Raw genomic sequence first — 20,945 nt, 5'->3', positions numbered from 1 at the left:
TAATCACAAAATGTTTTTGAAAACAGCTTTTTCTTCACAATTATCCAGTACTGTTATCAGAAACCTCCCAATAAAACACACTGGGGTTTGTGGGTGTGACATGAAAAAGTGACAAAGTGATAAAAACTTAAAGACCTGTTCATATTTTTTACAATGTACTGTGCACTGCATTGTAGAAAACTGTAGCAACCAAAAACTTATAAACTATGGATGCTTCATGGAAGTCCTTTTTTTCTATATAAAAAAAGGGAAAACTAAATAATGTTAACATGTGACTTTTTTATGGATTTTGCTTTGAATCCTCAAACGGGCTGACTTGGCATTAAAAAAATGGTCCACAGGTACTGGGCCTTTAATTGTTTTGCATCCGGAGCAGCTCCCTCTTTTCCACAGGCAGTCACAGGCCGGGATCCTGCCGACAACAACCCAGCTACATCTGGTGCGTTATCAAGTAAGTAACAGGAACACGGCGCTCCATGACTGCTAGAACCTGAATTAAAGACGGGATGAATACGTTGTACGCAAAGATTGCGCAAGTTACCTGAGCAGTTAGCTGAGGAGCTACTGAGTAGGCCGTTGCCACGACGCTTTTTGAGGATTACAGTCATGTAGCTACTCTTTGAACGCATGGTTACTTGGAAAATTGGTAATTTTTCTACAACTGTGACCGGAAATGTACTCGGCACCCCGTTTTCCTAAATAGGAGATGTGCACGAGCGGTCCGTTAGCCAGACTGATGAGCTAATTTCCCACGGACATGGAAATTTGCTCACAAATGGACAATTTTACAGAAAGAACATGTTCAGCTGCAAGCCACAAGCTATTAACAACAAAGTGACTGCGGTACTAATTAACTCATTTTTATCGTTCAGTGCAATAAAGCCTTTGGCTGTTGGCTCTGTTCACCGATATTTAATAGTATGTTTATGTCTGTGGCTAGTTCTCATAGTGATGGGAATTGCGATTGTTTTTCGAGATCCTGACCACTTGGCTCATTCCCTCGAAGAACCGACTCTTTCTATTAGTTCCTAAGCAGTTCGTCGTCATTATTATGGCGGCAGTATCATTGCTAGATAAATTGATAAGTCGGTAGTTTATTAACAATGAAAGGCAATCATTTTAAAGCAGTGCTCAACAAACAACACAATTTAGAAAGCGAGTGTAAACAAGAGGAGAACGTGAAATTTTCAATTGGCTCCATAGTAAAAATCAGAGAATATATCATTTCAGTCTTTTAAAGAGATCCAACCAAAGATTAGGTTTGCAAACAGTCTTGTGACTAGAAAACCTAATGTACAGAACAGTACATTTGTTTTGGAAATGTAACAGTGTTTACTGCGCTTTTCTTGATTAAATAAAATTGAACTGACCTGAATTAACAGCAGTTCTTGCAGAAAAAACATCTAATATACAATGGATGTCTAAGGTATGCACACTCTATCAAATTGCAAGGCTTTTGTTTGTTTAGATTCAAAAACCTTTTATGATCAACAGAAAACTTCTAGAGGAAGAACAAGAATTTCCCATTTATGGTTTGTTGTTTTTGCAGGGTGAAACTGTGTGAGAGGCTAACCCTATTAACTGGTGTCGGTCTTTGGATGTAAAAAATCTAGTCATTTTCTGAGTCTAAACAGGAGAAGTTCTTCTATTGATTCATCATCTTGTAAATAAATGAAGAACATTGAACTGAAATCAACATTTTCTGGGTTTTGTATAGTTGGACATTATGATGGAAAGCAGTCCTCTCAGGCTGCAGCATGACATTAATACTCTCCTAATTCAGTGCTTCTCAAATCCAGTCCTCAGGCCCCCCTGCTCTGCATGTTTTAGATGTGCCTCCATTCCAGAACAGCTGATTCAAATGACTGCATGACCATCAAGTACTGCAGAAGCCTGCTAAATATTCAATCCAGGTGTGTGGCAGAAGGGAAACACTTAAAACATGCAGGGCAGGGGGCATGAGGACCAGAATTGAGAAACACTGTCCTAAGATATAATAATGATGACCGTTGACAACAGTAGAGTCATTGTGGGGCTGATTCTCTGTTTGAATCTGTCCTGGCCAGGTGCGCTGCTGCGGCTGTCCAGTGGTCCACTATGGCCCAGAACCAGGTGATCCTGCAGTTCCGATTCGCCACGTTCGGGGACTCCATGCTGCAGAAGATGAACCTTCTCCGACACCAGAGACGCTTCTGCGACGTCGTCGTCCGCATCAACCAGCTGGAGGTCCCCGGCCACAAAGTGGTGTTTGCTGCCGGTTCATCTTTCCTTAGGGACCAGTTCATCCTGCAGCAGGACTCCAGGGAGGTCCAGATCTCCATGATTCAGGAGGCGGAAGTGGGCCGGCAGCTGCTGCTCTCCTGCTACACCGGCCAGCTGGAGTTCCCTGAGCTGGAGCTCGTGCATTACCTGACGGTGGCCAGCTTCCTCCAAATGGGCCACATTGTGGAGCAGTGCACCCAAGCCCTCAACAAGTTCATCAAACCTCAGGCCTCACGCCAGCTGGAGGTTGATCTGGACCTGCGGCGGGACAAGGGAGGCGAGGGTCCTTCCTCCCAGGCTCACAAGGAGCAGGAACGGTCTCAGGTGCGGACTGTACCTGAGGGAGAGGAGGAGGATGAAGAGGAGGAGGAGGACGATGCGGTGGTGATGGGCCAGGTTGAGAGAGACAATAATGTCGAGAGCGACGAGGACGACGAGGACGACGATGTCATAATCCAGCCGTCCGTGAGCCCCCTCCAGGTGTGGCGGAGGCGGCCGAGGCCCGGTTTGGTGGATAACGACATCACCATAGTGAAAGTGGAGTCTGTGACCGACGTAGCGGAGAACACCATCACCGGCCACTTCTCCGCCAGCCCCCCCGCCGCCATGCACTCCCCGGAGCCGCAGCACTCGCTCATCAACTCCACCGTGGACAGCCGTGGCAGCGAGATGGTGGCGCCGCCGGGCATGGCCGGTTACCCGCTCAGCCCGCCTCCCTCGTCCCCGCTCGCCGAGAAGCACGTCGGACACCAGCGGAGCTACGACAAGCCTCTGCAGTGGTACCACCAGTGCCCCAAGTGTGCCCGGGTCTTCCGGCAGCTGGAGAACTACGCCAACCACCTCAAGATGCACAAGCTGTTCATGTGCCTGCTGTGCGGGAAGACCTTCACGCAGAAGGGCAACCTGCACCGGCACATGCGCGTCCACGCCGGCATCAAGCCCTTCCAGTGCAAGATCTGCGGCAAGACGTTTACCCAGAAGTGCTCGCTGCTGGATCACCTGAACCTGCACAGCGGGGACAAGCCGCACCGCTGCAACTACTGCGAAATGGTGTTCGCTCACAAGCCCGTGCTGCGCAAACACCTCAAACAGATCCACGGCAAGAACAGCTTCGACAACGCAAATGAGGGCAGCCTGCACGAGGGCGGCCTGGAGTTTGATTTTGGACGAATGTAAAGTTTTTTTGTTTTTCAAGTAAGGTGATTGAGTTTTCAAAGAGCCTCACTGTGGTCAGCCTTCACAGTCGACAGCAGAAGTTTACATACACCGCAAGATTTCCCCCAGATAACTTGCTAAGCCTGGTGGTTGGGAGCCAATGGCCAGTCGTGTTTTTCAGTTAAAACACCAACATTAACGTCTTAAAAATGCATACATTATAAAAATACTTTAAGTAAATAAGCAGTGCTTAAAACACTGGGGGAAACCCTGCACCGCATAAAAAGACAAACAGTTTTTTTCTTACTGTCTGAAGTTAAATCAGACCAAATGTCTCTTGTTTCAGGTCAGGTAGAATTGCCTGAATTATTTCTATTAGCTAAACAAGAAAAACTTGGCAAGAAGATTTTTTTTTCATAACGTTTTTCAAACACAGAAGTTTAAATACAGTTGATCAGTATCAGGGATCCTTTTTTTTTTTTTAGCTGCATGACTTAAGTCAAACCTTTTGGGTTTCCTTCTGCAGACCTCTAATAGATTAACTGAGCGGACACATTTGAGTTATTTGTAGATACATGCGAATGTATTTTAAGGCCGCATCTGAAACCTGCTGCCTTCCTGTTTGACAGTAGCCTGGTAAAGTCCCGCTCCTTATTCTACACTTCACTTCGTACAACAGGTCTGGAAGGTCAAAAGAAATCAGCCACGATATCAGGAAGAGAACTGTAGAGCTTCTGGTTCAATGCGGGAACAATTTCCAGATGTTAGGAGTCGCTGCTTTCGTGAAACATGGTGAATGGCCTGTGCTGCTTTTTATTCAGCCCAGAGAAACCCAAAGCGCTTTAGGGGGAATGCGTTATGCCGGTTCTGTTAGGAGGAACTAATCAGAACTCCAGAAAACTGTTGTGAGACATTTGAGCAAGAAAACCCAAAAGATTTAACTCAACTCATACAGTTGAAAAACAAAAACCAGTCATAGGGGGCATCTTCCTGAAGGACTGGTGTGGACATGTCCCCACCAACTGTGGCAGGAAGAGGACAGTCCAGACCAATATTTCCTGCATCTTTTTTTTTTCTTTATGCAACGTTGTATTCAAAGCATTAACAGCCAGGTAACGCTTTTTAAAATTCCTTTGTAAAATGTAAATGGCAAGTACGCTCAGTGATCTAGTGCAGTGGTCTCCAACCTTTTTAGTACAGCGGACCGGTGTGAGGATCGAAAGGGGTGGGGGTGCGCGCGTTGTGAGCTGGCGCAAGACTCAACCCTCGGCATCCGGTGTACGATTTTCAAAATAAAAGCTCCTCCAGACTCAATACATAGAACGGACATATTTAATTATTTCTTGCGCGGCCCGGTACCGGTGGTTGGGGACCACTGATCTAGTGGATTGAACGTCACGTGACTTACTGCGCGCGCCGTGGCAGTGAGCCACACGCGCTGCTGCTTTGCATTGAGTCAGGAATATCGGTGGTCGGGGAAATGACACAATCAAGCAAAGAATCTGAGAAGGGGACGCAAAGTTTTCATATTGTCAACACAAAGATAGCAAGAAAACAAGGTCCAAAGGGATCACATTTCACCGGTCAGTAAAAAGCTTTAATTAAAATATATACATATGAAGAAAGTGGAGAGTAAGTTAGTCATGCTAGCTTAACTTTAATCACCTTAACATGTGCTCTCGCTGCGCAGTTCGGAGTATTTCCTGACACATAATCAGGAGTTTAGGTGTTTAAATTAGCAAATCAACCACCGCCAGTGTTCAGGCGATCACTTCGCGATGATCGCAAAATGGAAATTCAGAAACATAAATCTGCAACGGACAGAATGTTCTGTTTGTTTGTACGTCCGTTTTTGTGCGGTAAATGTTTTTTTTTGTTTTTTTTTTTTGTTTGTTTTTTTCATTGTTAATTTCTGACGTATTTGAACGTATTCTTTGCTCTTCGCTCCCGGGGCTGTTGTATATTGGTTGCCGTGGCAACGAGTCTGCGCGTGACGTTAAGCTGACTGTGAGAAAAAAAATAATATAACCACCTGTTTTTCTACATTTTCCCCCCTGGACAAATTGCATCATTTGTTCGTAGAACGTGGCGATATTCAGATCAATCGTTAAATAGGATGAAATATTTCATAAAAGCTTATAGGAGCCAAAGTTTGTTGGATTTTAAATCATGGCTCCTATTAAGTAAAATTAAATTATGGGCCATTATAAAGAGAAATTCGCTTTGTTCTCTCTTGTTTCTCGCACTGACAGAAACCAAACTCTAGATTTATTAGCAGAGATAATATATATTTTTACAAATCCAAACATCAGCACCTCAGCTTTAAGCCACATTTTATAGAATCCAGTAATAACTCTATTCACCAGCTGCTCCAACCCGACCCAAAAAAGGTTTTGCATCTTTATTATTTGCTATATCAAAGACGCATCATATCATAATTTATTGAATAAGACTGTCTGGCATTCACATGTAAGTTTTGGCTTTATTCCTAGCATTAGAAAAGAGAAGGTCTTCCAGTGACTGTGGCTCCTCTGTCCCCACCAACTTGCAAGACAAAATTACACCCTTGAAAACAGTTACCCCTGATATTGACCAAATGTATGCAAACCTCTGACTTCTGAGTTCAAACAAAGTTAAAAAAAAAATATATATCTCCAAAAGAAAGTCTTGCTGCATTTTTTGGCATTTAGCAAATAGAAATAATGTTGGTAATTCTAACTAGCCTAAAACAAGAAAAGTTTGTTCTGATTTAACTTTCGACAGGGAAAATAAATTGTTTGTGTCTTTTTATTCTGTGTAAGTAAATGTCAGGTTTCGGCTGTGTGCTTTAAAACGGAGAGAACAACCATATCGGCACTTCACCATGGCTTCAATAATGTGGACTGTTTTTTTTGTTGTTGTTGTTTTTCTGTGTACAATACAGTGCAGATGCCTTTGTGTCATACTTGAAACTTAAACACTGAACCACAAACAAAAATGACTGAAGATCTTCTGGTAATGAATCCTGGCCTGTGTGTGGTCTGTTACCTTAAAACAAAAACAAAAAAACACAAAAACAAAAACACTGCAAAATCAAATGTACAGTATCTGTATATTGTGCTTAACATATGTAACTGTTTGTTATTATCTGTATGATTATGACAACAGGAAATTCATTAACAGAAGACACTTGAAGGAGCGTTGGTACTAAAATGTTGTTCTGCAGGATGTTTCTGTCGTTTGTGGAGCTAGAAACCGTTTGTATGACATGAGCTGTTTTCTGTAGGTGTAATATCCGAGGTAACATTGGACCAAAATGACATTGTCTTTGTTCTTTGTTCATGAAATTAAAAGTTCTCAGAAAAAAATAAAACTGTAAACATTGCCTCTTCTTATCAGATGTTTTATTTGCAGACGTAAACAGATTCATTGGGTAAAAAAGAAAATTTGCAAAATGCAAATGCAAAGATAAAAAAAAAGTTCTTATTGCAGTAGCATAATCTCACAATGAACACTTTAGAAGAGTTTCAACCTTGAATTTGAATAAAGTTAGTCAATGGAGAGGGAAAAAATCTGTCCCCAAAACAGGTAAAAAAAAAATAATAATAACGATGGTACGCTCAAGATAGTTCTAACTCTTTGATTTTGCCATATTTAACATATTGTTATGGGGAATTAATTACAAAAGCTCTTTACAACCACTGAGTATCCTCCAGAAACGAGCCATTAGGATCATCCATAATGTTGGTTATTATGAGGACACAAACCCATTATTCTTAAATTCTGGATGTTGTAGGGTTGTGTTGCTTAACGCGACTCTGCAATATTGCATGGACATCGGGGGCAGTTCCCCTGGACTGGCAGCCTGGAGTGGTGGTCCCCCTGTTCCAAAAGGGGGAACGGAGGGTCTGCTCCAATTACAGAGGGGTCACACTCTTAAGCCTCCCTGGTAAAGTCTATTCAGGGGTCCTGAATAGACCCCTGAATAGGGGTCCTGGAGGGTCCGTCGGATAGTCAAACCTCAGATTAACGAAGAGCAGTGTGGTTTTTACCCTGGTCATGGAAACTGGACCAGCTCTCCACCCTCAGGTGCATGGAAGTTCCTCAAGTTTTGTGGACTTGCAGAAGGCGTTCCACCGTGTCCCTCGGGGGGCTCATTATACTGGCTGTTAGGTCTCTGAATGTCAGAGTCTGGTCTGCATTACAACAGTAAGTCGGGCTTGTTTATGTAGAGGGTTGAACTCCACCAAGGCTGCCCTTTGTCACCAATTCTGTTCATTGGCACAGCCAAGGTGTTGAGGGGATCCGTTTTTAGTGGCCTTAGGATGGCATCTCGGCTTTTGCGGATAATATTGGCTTCATCAGGTCGTGATCTAGAGCTCTCGGTGCCTCCAAATCCGAGGTACTGAGCCTCTGATCCTGCGAGGTCTTGAGCCAGAAAAGGGTAGAGGCCTTCACTGGCTCGGGGTGGGTGGTATACTGCCCCCAGGGTCGCCGCCAGGAATCTTGGGTCCCATGACAGAAAAATGTAATTTCCACCCCCTGCTGTTCCAATTTCTTAAGTCTATTTGACCAATTAAAATCGTCACGAATTTTAAAGGACTGCAACTGGCTTACTTAAGAATCCAGACTTCTCAAGAAAATACTATGTAGTTGTAATTTTGTTAATAAAAGTTACATACTGCAGCTTTAATTTCACTTTCACTTAAGGGACAGGTCAGGTGGGACGTGGGAATACATATCTGCGATTTAAACGAAAGCTAAGGTAGGACTGTCTGGACTGGCTTCACTTTTTATCATTTTATAAATATTGTTTGAATTTCTGTCAGTAATGAATTTATTGTTTCAATCATTCTTCTAGAGACAGTGCTGCTGTCATGACATGCTAACACTTAAACATCCCTATTGCAGACACAAAGTCCCACAATCACAAGTCTTGGATGATCATAAGTTGTTGTAATGAACTGCTAAATCAATCTCTTCTGCCTCTACTGCTGCTCCCTTGTAAATTTCTCTCTGGCTGTTTGGTTTAAAGCTGGGCAGAAAGATGTTGGATTTGGGGATTTGATTCTTGCCCATTACAAACCATGGAAGAAATTTTCTCTGCTCTGCATGTACAAAGGCTTCTTTTCAAGTCTGATGAGATTTGTGGTTGTAGTACAGGTGGCAGTAATTAGTTCACTATTTGATCTTTTGAGATAATGATCAGCGTAAAAATAAACCTAAAAAAGTATTGCCATGGATACGCATCAAACCGACTGCCCAAAACTAAAAGAGAAAGAGCAAAAAACTTCCAACTGCATGTCGTCCAAAACCAGAGGGGACAACTGTCCTAAGATGCAAAGCCTCAACAAAAATAACCAGGAACAAAAGTCTACAGAAAGAATAAATCAGAGCCACCCTAACACTATATAACCATCCCAACTCCAATATGGGGGGTAGGAAGGTGAGGAGAAGGATGATGGGGGAGGTTGGTTGGTCAGTGTGGTAGATTTCTCAAACACTCACATCATCATTCCAGAGATGAAGGAAAACTCTGTGATGTCACGACTAGAGTCATGCTTCTGATGTCATCAGCACTGTATGTATGGAACAAACTTCTACATTCTTGTCATTGTTTGCTGCACTACTGACAAGTTCAGACGTTCTCAAAGCGCTTTCAAAGTTGAACATTGAGATTGTTTGCAGATCAAAACGGATTTTAACAAACATTGTTTTGTCCAAACATGTGGAACCAAAGGCCACATTCCTCCAACGGTGAGATGAGACCCCAGCATGGAGCATGGAGAGCTGGACAAAATCTGCAAGGCTGGACTGAGAACAGAACGCCTCCCATTGAGTTACAGAGAGAGATCCAGAGACTTGGCTCTCTTCTGGAAAAGGAGAGAGCAAGATGGTTTGAGGAGAACCAAAAGCTGGTCTACGTGCAAAGAGAACTGGAGAAAACAAAAGCCGAGTTACAAGGGCAGAAAAGACTCAAGGACATGAAGAGAGAACTACTGACAGGAGAAGAGTTTTCCGATTCAGAGTCTCTCAGACGAGCTATAATCGCTTCCAGGATGCACAGCGACATAAAACACAAGACGAAAAGGCTGCTGCAGAAGGAATTTGAGCAATTGAAGGTAGCTCATATTGTGGGTGAGGAAGCATTCAGGTCACAAATCCAGAAAGAAAAGAGAAAAGTGACGCCCTCCAACAAGAGCTGGACCAAATCAAGACTCGCTACGAGGAGCTTCAATCGAAATATGAAGCTACAGGTGAGGAGAACCTGCAGGTCGACATGCAGATGTTTTATGAAGAAAAAATCAAGCATGAGCAAAAGATCCTTGAAAACCTGAGAGCTGAGAAGGACGATCTCCAAGAAAAAATGTCCAAGGAGATTGTCTGCCTGCAGGAAACAGAGAACCGTCTGCAGAGTGAGCTGGTGCTGTATAAGATTTCATACCAAGAATTAAACAGGAGGTATGAAGCAGATGTTTCTGCCCTGAGAGAGAAAGCAGACATTTATCAGTATGAGGTGAATTGTGAGAAAGAAGCTAATTTGGAAAGAGCCAAGAATGACCATCATCTTATCAATGCACTTAGAGCTGAAAAGAACAATCTGCATCAGAAAATGGAACAAGAGTTCTCTTTGCTGCAGCAGCAATCCACAGAGACCATAAAACATCTCCAAAGTGAACTGGAGCAGGCTAAAGTTTCTTACCAGGAACTTCAAATGACATATGAAGGAGATGTTTCTGCTTTAAGACAGCAAGCAGAAATATTTAAGCAGGAGGTAGATAAAGAGATGAAAGCTCAGTCACAGAAAATGATGAGGGACCAAAAGATCATCAGTGAACTTGGAGCCGAGAAGGACAGTCTCCAAAAGCAACTCACTGTCCTCCAACAACGGTACTGTAGCTGTGAGGTTAATTATGAAACAGAGCTGGAAAATGTGAAAACGGAGCTCCAAGACAGAGATGAACTAGGACCTCCAAGAAGAAAAGTGGCCAGGCATCAAGAACCAAACAGGGAAAACTACACTATCCCTGTAAAAACCATTTATGACCCTGAGACCATGGATCTGGATCATCTGTTAGAGAATATTGAATTTCCTGATGCATCTCCCAAGGAGCTAAATTACTTTGTAAACGAGATGCTGAGGGATTCAAGCTTCCTTGATCCTGAAGCCATGGAAGTGACAGACCTGTGTGTGGAAACCCTGTCAGAGAAAAGGGAAAGCCAAGATCCTGAACCAGTGGAGGCAGTCTGTGAAGAAACATCTTCAGAGTGGAAAACGATACGACAAACTTTGAGCCTCAAGAAGCAACAAAAACTGAAGAGAAGCAAGAAAACCTCTAAAACAAACAACTAGCAAAAAGTATCCAGGAAAGTTCTGAACCGTTTCCAAGACCTCAAAATACATCTCATATTTTAGACCAAAAAAAAAATGGGTGGCATCTTCACAGAAAAAAGATCTTAGTTCTTAACCAAGAGCCTCTTTCTGTGGGAGTTTGTATGTTCTCCCAGTGTTAGTGGGGGTTCCCCCTAGATTTCCAAAACCATGTAAATTATGGTAATTGACCAAAATAAATTGTCCTCATGAAAGGATTAATTTCTGGAAAAGTTGAACTTGCAAACCGTTCAAATTCAACAGTTTGAATGAAGACAGAAATTCATTTGGAACAAGTGGCCAGGGAAGTCTGGGCCTCTGTTCTTAGGCTGCTACCCCAGCGAGCCCGGTTAAGCAGAAAAGATGGATGGACGGACGGACAACTTTCCTAGTCGCACGATTAGCCTGTTTAGCTATTTTAGCGCCTCTTTGCTAACTCTATTTAACTTACTTATTAACGTAACAGTAAAATTTATTCAACTATTGCATACAACAATTTGCAAACAACTGTTTAATAACCATCATTTCTCATTATGGGGAGATTTTTTTGTGTGCAGTAGTCTTAGACTGAGGACTAGAGATGGAAATCAGCCTGTTATGTACAGATCCTCTAGCAGCCTTGGTGGCTAGCAGAAGAGAGTTTCTCAGTGTCAAATCATAATTACGCTCCAGGAAAACAATTTCCTAAAAGCTCTACTTTTCCCAGTGAATAAAGGTACTCAAATAATCCCAGTGTCAAATTACACTGCTGTAACAAAGTACAAGTTTAAGGCTGTTTCTACATCTTTGCCAGGGTTCTCACATTCTACACACAGATGCAGGCCGGTCCGCGTCTCTGTATAGTGTCTAAAACGCCAAGCTAGTGTCTTGATCTGTGGGCAGGCTTGGCGTTTCTCTCAGAGTGTATCTGAAGGTGACATGTAAATGTGTGGCGAGACATTGGAACAATGGTGTCATTGTGCATGCTGCACTTTGTCCAAGTCTCTAGAGTGGAGAACTTTTTGCATGACAGACAGACAGCCTCACTCTTCGGTCCTTCATCGCTCACAGAGTGACATGGTTGGTGTGTTATATCATGGGCTGTATGCTGGGTCCTCAAATGGTGCATGTGTTGTTTTGTATAGGGGTCTATCGTTAATGGTGGTCATGGTATGGTCATTGTAAGCACCTTGGATCTCCTTGCTCTCCAGATCCCCACATAGGTTGCAGCATCTTCCCCAGATCTTGAGGTCTATTAGACTCTTTTAGACGTTATTTTCAGTTTATTTTTTATACATTATCTTTTGTTTTTCTGTCATAAAACTTGGTAGAACTTGTTTCATGAGGCGTGACTTGTTTAATGTGGCAGTCCGCTAAAGTCGAAAGTTGTGTGTCTCTCCTCCCAGATAATCTTGATAACTTTCCAGAGATACCTCTGATGAAATGTCACCAATGCTTTCTTTCTAGGATGCTAGACCAGACACATTTGACCTGGCCTGGATATTCTGGTTTTCAAAAACCCTTTTCTTGAGTCATATTACAAATTAGTATAGCAAGTAAATTTCTTCATACAGATTGTTTTCACCTGTATAGGAGTGCAGCATTTCTGGAGATTGTGTGTATTTTACTGTTCTTTGAGCATTTCTGATTGGATTCAGACTGGTAGTGCTCCAGGCAGATGTTTCCTTTTGGGGGGTGATTGTTTGGTCTGCTTCTGATTGGCTGGTCTGTGCAGGTGTTGAGCTGAAGACGACATGCAGCCAAAACCTTGCCAACATCCAAGGGAAAAAACTGGATAATGAAGTCCTTGTTATCTGTTTTTTTGAGAAATCTCTCAGAGACTAAAAAAAATACCTTACAATATATTGGCTGACAGTTTTGTGGATTTTTTAAACTTGCCTTTTGACCCTTTTTACTCTTTCCACACTTCACATTTCGGAGTTTTATCTTAAGGCTTCAATTGTTTTTCCGTTTCCCAATGAAAAGTCGACGCAATTTCAGTATCAAATCAGAATGAAAGTCCAAATTACCCAATTCACCCAAACATGTAACACAAACATTTCTATCAATGCCAAGAAAGCTGTTAGCAGAGTTAGACAAGAAAACGTATCCAGTCTTTTCTGTGAAGGGTTTGCTCAAACACACCGCCGTTGAGTGTTATGTGTCTACGTCCAGCATGATTTGAATATAAAGATTTGAATAAAGGCAGCAACTGTCCATTTATCGAGATTGCTCAGTTTGTTATTGTACGTGGTGCAGCGATGAGCAAGTCGACAGGCTGCTGCCAGGGCTTTCTACACTATGTGTTTGACTATGAAACGCCAAAAACGCTGATTATTCCCAGCATACGTGTCGGATTTGTCTTCAGGTTCACGCAGTTCTTGGTGCTGCTGTATGTGGTGGGGTAAGTCCAACGAAAAAAAAAAACAATAGCCGTACTTTTTATGGTTTTATGAGCTCAACCATGGCTGCTGCCTGCTGCAGGTATGTGTGTGTGGTGCAGAAAGCGTACCAGGAGAGAGACTCTGTCATCAGTACTGTCACAACTAAAGTGAAGGGCTTTGCCTTTACCAACATCTCCGACATGCAGCCTCGTTTTTGGGATGTGGTGGATTACAACATCCCCCCACAGGTATCTGGAATGTTCAGGGCTCTGCCTGAAGTTTTGCTACCAAATGACTGCAATTAGAGTCTTGGACCTCTGTCCAACAGGGAGAGGATTCATTCTTCGTGTTGACGAACATGGTCATGACCCCCGGGCAAACCCAGTCACGCTGTGCTGAGGTAGGACTAGTTGTTTAGAGTGTTTAAATGTATTAACCACCAGAGCATGTTCTAACTGAGTCATTATCAGTAATACGATGAAGGATACTGCTTTTTTTTCCTCCTCTTTGCACTGCAGGTACTTTCATCTCTATAATCATGGGACAGCGTTCTTCAGACTTTTTTTTTATTATTTATTTTTATTAAATCTTTATTCATTTCATTCAATACAAAGAAAAAAATTCAATACAAAGAAAAAAAAATTTATTTAAAAAATGAAATGAAAGGTAGCAGAAAGAAGAAAATAATCTTATAATATCTGCCCCTTTTTCTCAACTATGGATCAAAACAACAAAAAACAAAACAAAAAAAACTAAAAATTTTTTGATTTGTCTTATGTGACAAAAAAAGAAAACAAAGGAAGAACAAAGAAACAAGGTCAATCATCAATCTCAACTGAACAATACTATACTTTGACTTTATACTATTTCATACTTCTTCCAAAAAACAATCTTTAACATTCTTTTAAACATGTGTAATGATTTAACATTTTTAACATCGTTTTGCAGGTCGTTCCACAGTTTGACTCCTTGTATCGAAGTACATCGTTCTTTCAAACAAGTTCTGAATTTAGGTTTCTTAAAAATCTGTGTCCCCTTAAGGTTATAACTACTCTCTCTCTTTTCAAAATTTTTTTGGATGTTTAAGGGTAATGTTTTTAGGTGTGCCTTATACATAACCAACAAAATATTATAATCAACTAAATCATTGAATTTCAAAAACCTCAAATTACAAAATAATGTATTTGTTGGATATTTACCATGTTTTCGAGCAATAACTCTTATTGCCCTTTTTTGCAAAACAAAAACAGATTTTGTACTAGTATAACATGCCTTTCCCCATACCTCAACACAATAAACCAAGTGTGGAACAATTAGTGCATTATACAACATAAACAGTGCATGATCATTCAGAAAATCCCGTACTTTATAAAGCACTGCAATTGATTTTGCTAATTTTGTTCTTAAATAATTCAAATGGGATTTCCATGATAATTTCTCGTCAATTATCACACCCAAAAATTTCACCTCACTAACTCTACAAATCTCTACACCATCAACTTTAAATGGAGTGTTTACAGTTCTTTGTCTCCTTGTAAATAACATATAATTTGTTTTGTCCAAATTTAAAGATAATTTATTAAGTTTGAACCATTTATGTATTTGCATAAATTCTATTTTCATTTCTTTTAACATCCCTTTTATATCATTGCCCTGACAAAAAAAAGTGGTATCATCCGCAAATAGAATACATTTGAAAAACCCTGATACATTTACCAAATCATTTACATATAAGATGAACAACTTTGGTCCAAGTACTGAGCCCTGTGGAACTCCACATGTAATTTCACAAAATTCGGATCTAGTATCATGTACTTGTACAAACTGTTTTCTATTCTCCAGGTAGCTCGAAATCCACTGTAATGCCGGCCCTCTAATCCCGTATTTAATAAGTTTTTTGAGTAAAATGCTATGGTCAATCGTATCGAATGCTTTCTTTAGATCGACATAAATGCTGGCACTATATTGTTTTTGATCAATAGCATTTGTTATATGTTCTGTCAGTTCCATAAGGGCCATTGATGTCGAATTTCTGGCTCTAAATCCATATTGACTACTACTTAATATATTATTTTTATCTATAAATGTATCTAATCTATTTACAAATAGTTTCTCCAAAATTTTTGAGAACTGTGGCAACAACGATATCGGTCTGTAATTACTAAACATACATTTCTCACCATTTTTGTAAATGGGAATTACCTTTGCTATTTTCATGGCGTCTGGAAATTTTCCTGATGAGAATGACAAATTACAGATATAGGTGAATGGTTTAATTACATAAGACATAATTTCCTTTACAAATTTCATATCCATATTTACCCAATCCTTTGATTTTTTATTCGCCATTTTGTTTACGATACTCAGTATTTCTTTCTCATCCGTTTCTCCAAGAAAGATGCTGTTTGGACAACTCCCAATTTTTTGGGTAACGTCGCTATCATCTTTTGGTATCTGAGCAGCAAGTCTTGGACCAACATTTACGTAATAATGATTGAATTCGTTTGCTATTTCATTCCGATCATAAATTTCTGTATTTTCTTTTAAAAAGTGTGTTGCAATACCAGATTTTATTGTATGCTTTGTAGAAACACTATGTATAACTGTCCATATTGCTTTTGTGTCACCGTTACTTTTTGTTAATAGGTCGGTATAATATTCTTTTTTATGTTTTCTTATAATCCATGTCAATTTATTTTTATATTTCTTATATCTATCCTCTGCTTCTTTCGTTTTTAACATCAAAAAGGATGAATACAAATTATTCTTTTTTTTACAAGCATTTCTCAACCCTTTTGTCATCCATGGCTTGTCAACAGCATCTTTCTTAACAAATTTAGTTGTCATACAATGTCTTTTATACAGAACTCCCAAAATATTCATAAACTCATCATATGCTCTGTGTACATCATCCACATATACATTAGTCCAATTTTGTTGACACAAATCATTTTTCAATTTATCCAAATTTTTTTTTGACATATTGAACACTTTTTTCGTTAGCGCAGGTACAGTAATAATTTTCTGGTGATTTTTGTAAATAGCAAAAACTGGTAAATGATCACTTATATCGATTTTGAAGAGTCCACTCAGCACCTCTCCGTCCGTAATATTAGTAAAAATATTGTCAATTATTGTGGCAGAGTGTGTCGTAATTGTGCATGATCTTTTGCATGATTTCCATGTAATTCATTTCTATTTGAATTTGATGGCCTTTTTTGGTCATCAGGGCTCAGTATATCAGATCATGGAAGTACCAAGTAGTAATGTTCTGCCGATCTGTGATACCCTTACAAATTTTCCCACCATCTCAACAATCTGGCGTTTGGCGTTAGTCCTGTTGAAAACTGCTTTCAGCACATGTACGAGTTTACAGATACTTAAGGCGAGAGCGATCGTACTCGCATGTATACTCTTTCTCTAAGCGTTTCTTGAGGTAACGACTATATTTTCCTTTTTCTTTTTAGATTAACTCCGTATCTCAATAAAACCATTGGAAAATTAAGTTAACTGAAAACTGAAGATTAACTTAACTAGATAACGTTTTCTAGAAAATGTTTTCTCTCATCATCTCAAGAAAACTGGAAATTAACTTGCTATCTGGCGAAAACCATCAGAAAATGAACTTGCCATCTTAGGAAAACAGAAAATTAACTCATTATTTTGAGAAAACCATTGGAAAATGAACTCCTTATCTCGAGAAAATTTAAAAATAATTTGAGAAAACTGTAAAGGTTATGTTATGTTTTGTTGCAGTGCAAAACTAACTCCGGTTGTTGAATCAGCGTCAGCCTTTAAAGACCTATAGGTCTGTTTCTACCTATATTAGAGTTCATTTATGGGAAACTATAAATGAGCTCTAATAAAGTAAAAAACTTTAGCATTGTCCCTGCAAATTTCCTTTTCAGCTTCCAAGCCCTTCCACTACCTGTGTGGACGACTGTGACTGTGTGGAGGGTTATAATGATCCTCGAGGGAATGGTACGCCTCAGTCCCAAATACACCTTCATACACCAGCTTTACAAAGCATCACATCATGCACCATGACGATCCTCCTCCCTCAGGTATACGGACAGGACTGTGTGAAAACTATTCCTCCACTGTCAAGACCTGTGAGGTTCTCTCCTGGTGTCCCCTGGAAATCGACACCAACCTACCCAAGTGAGAGCCGACGTAATGCTGCAGGATTTATCGGATGGTTTATGGTTTTTAAGGCGAGGCTAATTGTGCCGTTTCCCTGCCTGACAGGCGAGCACTTCTGGCCGAGGCTGAAAACTTCACTGTGCTGATCAAAAACAGCATCACCTACCCAAAGTTCAACCTTCACAAGTGAGCATACTGCATCTGAATGGAGAAAGAAAACAACTCCTGCAGGAAGCGGTTTTATTGAGTGCGATTTTAGCAAAAATGCTTGTCTTCCCTCCTCCAGAAGAAACATACTGTCTCACATTAACTCCACGTATCTGAAGACGTGCGAGTTCAACCGCAAAACACACCCCGACTGTCCCATCTTCCGCCTGAAGCACATTGTCTCTGAGGCCGGAGAGGACTTCCAGGACATGGCTGTGAAGGTACTAAGAATAATTACCACTGACGGTGGATTCAAAAGTATCCATTCCCTCTGACTTTATCACTTTTGCAGTTATTTAAATCAAACTTTGTATTAGAATGTCCCAGTCAAAGTCTGTGCATTAGTACATTTCATGACATGTGGCAACACAAAGAAAAAAAAACAGACTTGTTGACTGATGCTCTCCATCCAGTGTCGGCCTTCAGATGTGCTGTGCTGGTAAATGCATCTGCTAAAACTCTGCTGCTGTCACTGCAGCAAAAGACTAAACTGAGTTACTTTGGAAGGACTAAACATAACACAACATCACAAAGTGAACAACTTTTGAAACTCATGTTGCTTTCCTTCCATCTCAAAGATATGGTTTACTTGATATTGATCCTTTAACAATATTGACTCAGGGCAGAATACAGACGCACATGATGTTTTTTGAAGGGAGAGGGGATTTATTAGTTCTTAAAACAAAGTAAAGACCATCATTTTCCTTTCCCTTTGGAATTATGTGCAACATGTGCAGCATTGCATGTTTTAAAGGGCGGTGTCCTGGGTATTCTTATTGACTGGAGCTGCGACCTGGACTGGTGGGCCAGGAAGTGTTATCCCAAGTACACCTTCCGCAGGCTGGACAACAAACATCCAGTCAACAATGTGGCCCCGGGGTACAACTTCAGGTGAATCTGTTTTCCAAAGACGCCTTTTCTTTTTTCCTGAAAGGAACAAACGTTGGGGAAACAAACTAATAAAACCCATTTGTTTAGGTTTGCAAAGTACTACAGGACGGCAGAGGGAGAGGAAGTGAGAACGTTGATCAAAGCGTACGGGATCCGTTTTGACGTCATCGTGTTTGGAACTGTGAGGCTCAGCAGATTATGAAATTAGAAGGACTCTTGAGTAACTTTGCTTCTGTTCACTTTCCACTGATTTGGATGAATTTGTGTTGCTGCAGGCAGGGAAATTTGGAATTGTACCAACCATAGTGAACCTGGGTGCAGCTTTGTCCTTTCTGAGTTTGGTGAGTGAAGATGTGTGTTGCTGCTCCCAGAAATAGACGACAACCAGGATGTGAGGATCTTTGTATGTCCCCATTAGGTTCCCTTGGTTGCAGACTGGTTCATGTTGACCTGCATGAAGAGGAGAGATCTTTACAGCAGACAGAAATCAACATATCTGGTTGAGGAATCTGAGGCCGAATCGGTGAGAGGCATCCTCTCATACTTTGCACTTTAGCGTGTGCTTCCTAAAACTTTTCAGCCTCTAATCATGAAAAAAGCAGTGACAGAAACATGTGACTGTTTCGGTTAGCTGCAGTATTTAATATATTGCTCTTAAAATGGTTTAATCAGGACATGTACACATACTGAAAAATCTTTGGAACATCTTGAAGCGGCAGTATCAAGTAAAATCAACTTTTTTGAGCTTTACATCATGTTATAATGTTATTTCCTCATCAAGAAAATGAGTAGTGTAACTGAGTGCTGCCTTTTAGAACAAAAAATATGGAAACTTCTGAGTTTCAAAAGTCAAAATTTTTTACTTTTGAAATAGAAATTTCCACAGTTTTTCTACTAAAGTTCCAAGATTAATTTCTAAATTCCAGTTTTTCAGTGTAAATTTTTTCTCTTTTTTTTCTTCCTACAATGGCTGGTACAGAACCAGCTTCAGCTTCTGCATGTTCCTCTTGCTTTTGTTCATACTGTTAGAAGTGTAAACATACATACACATAAAAAACACACATAATAATAATTATTACACATGATAATAATTTTAAGCTCCTCCATGTTTAAAATTAAACATGGAGGAGCTATGTAATGTTCTCCAACCACTAAATAAATAAGTGTCGATACTTAAAGTATGAATCACTTTTAACATCTGATTTATTTTCTTTCTTTCTTTTTCTGGATCCAGGCATCGATGAGCACAACATATGGAACCCAGTAGCAGCCTGGAGTCACCATGAGAATTCATTTTCTTCATATAAATTCATTCTTGCTCTAAAACTGTCACAGATAGTCTGTTAGATGCCTTAAATAAAACTGTTCACGTGTGTAAAGTAGGGTGATCATTTGGGAAAACCGGGACACCTTTCAACGGGGGGTGGGGGGGGGGGACCGTTTCCACGACACGTTGGACCTGGGGGGGGGGAGGGGTCCTGCAAAAAACAGGACAAAAAATAATAATATCCCGGGACGCCCGGGACAGTACGTGAAATACGGACATGTCCCGGGAAATACGGACGTTTGGTCACCCTAGTGTAAAGGGAAGGCTGGTGATTTTTTTTTTTCTTGTTCCATCTTCCTCTTGACTCTGTGACAGTAAAGTAAAGCAAGTATAAATAAATGATAAAATATTGTTTTCAAAATATTCTTTAAAATCTTTTACATTTTTTAAAATTGTGTTGCATTCAAATTTCAAATCAGGCTGTAGAATACTCCAAATATATTTCACATGCAGGTTTTAATAAACAGAACTTAAACAAATTTTCTCTGTAAAGAAGATTCAGCAGTGCATACATGTTCATTTATTTTTTTATTCTGATGTATTTTCACCTTTGTGTGTTTGAACAGGGCACACAGAAAGGTTTTATAATATGATTCAATTTTACTTTTCAGTCAAAGTTTTCTTTTCCTTTCTTTTTTTAAATTAAGATGAGGATTTTACAGTCTGCAGAGCCCTTTATTAATCAGTAACATTGTTCTGATGTAATTCCTCCTGTCATATGTAGTTGTTAAAATTTTAATGCCTCTCCTGGTCAGGATCAAGAGTTCTTTATTAATTAAAATAATACTAAAAAGGTCAAACATTTGACTTCAATCTATCTTCATCACTTCTAAAGCAGCGTGACTGACAAGAGGGCAAACTTTCCGGGATTCTACAGTAAACACAATGGTACAAAAACAAAATAAAGTAAATAAACAGAAAGCAGACATTACAGAAATTATGATCAATTAAAAATAGTCAGTGACCTACAAAATCTATATGTGTTTACAGCTTTTGTGTTTGTACTCTTTGAGATAGTGGATAAATAGTTCCATTTTCTTAATCAAAACTGTAAAAATAAAAAGAATATTGAAGATGATGAAAACTTAAATTTGTGAGTATAAAAGTTGCCAAATGTAGTAATAAGATTAATTGTCTATTTTCTGTCAGCGTTCGCGTTCTTTCCATAAAATCCAAAAATTAAATGTTTATTATTGTTTACGTGCCTTTTGGGGAGACTCCGCCGCACCGCACGGGGGCGGTATAA

General features: G+C 40.2%; 2 protein-coding genes across 4 annotated transcripts; both read left to right on the top strand.

Annotated features, from left to right (window-relative positions):
• Positions 1-297: 297 nt before the first annotated feature.
• zbtb26 (zinc finger and BTB domain containing 26) lies at positions 298-17,090 on the top strand. 3 transcript variants are annotated; one of them, XR_006370220.1, is made up of 4 exons: positions 298-451; positions 2,067-5,000; positions 13,116-13,151; positions 13,232-13,268. XR_006370220.1 is itself a non-coding variant. In XM_044111910.1 (2 exons), exon 2 carries the CDS (start codon positions 2,098-2,100, stop codon positions 3,436-3,438), a length of 1,341 nt encoding a protein of 446 aa, XP_043967845.1. In that variant the 5' UTR covers positions 298-451; positions 2,067-2,097; the 3' UTR covers positions 3,439-6,781. The 3 variants fall into 3 exon arrangements, 1 of the variants encoding a protein (XP_043967845.1); XR_006370221.1 differs by lacking the exons at positions 13,116-13,151; positions 13,232-13,268 and adding an exon at positions 17,040-17,090; XM_044111910.1 differs by lacking the exons at positions 13,116-13,151; positions 13,232-13,268 and having other exon boundaries at positions 2,067-6,781.
• p2rx4b (purinergic receptor P2X, ligand-gated ion channel, 4b) lies at positions 11,143-19,749 on the top strand. Its single transcript, XM_044111912.1, has 12 exons — positions 11,143-13,151; positions 13,232-13,379; positions 13,460-13,531; positions 17,040-17,112; positions 17,196-17,292; positions 17,380-17,460; positions 17,561-17,702; positions 18,236-18,372; positions 18,460-18,553; positions 18,648-18,713; positions 18,791-18,895; positions 19,607-19,749. Exons 1-12 carry the CDS (start codon positions 13,009-13,011, stop codon positions 19,637-19,639), a joined length of 1,191 nt encoding a protein of 396 aa, XP_043967847.1. The 5' UTR covers positions 11,143-13,008; the 3' UTR covers positions 19,640-19,749.
• The last annotated feature ends 1,196 nt before the right edge of the window (positions 19,750-20,945 follow it).

The sequence above is a fragment of the Gambusia affinis genome, linkage group LG03 (genome assembly GCF_019740435.1).
Source record: "Gambusia affinis linkage group LG03, SWU_Gaff_1.0, whole genome shotgun sequence".
NCBI classification, from domain to species: Eukaryota; Metazoa; Chordata; class Actinopteri; order Cyprinodontiformes; family Poeciliidae; genus Gambusia; species Gambusia affinis.
This window is presented reverse-complemented; position numbering and strand designations above follow the sequence as displayed.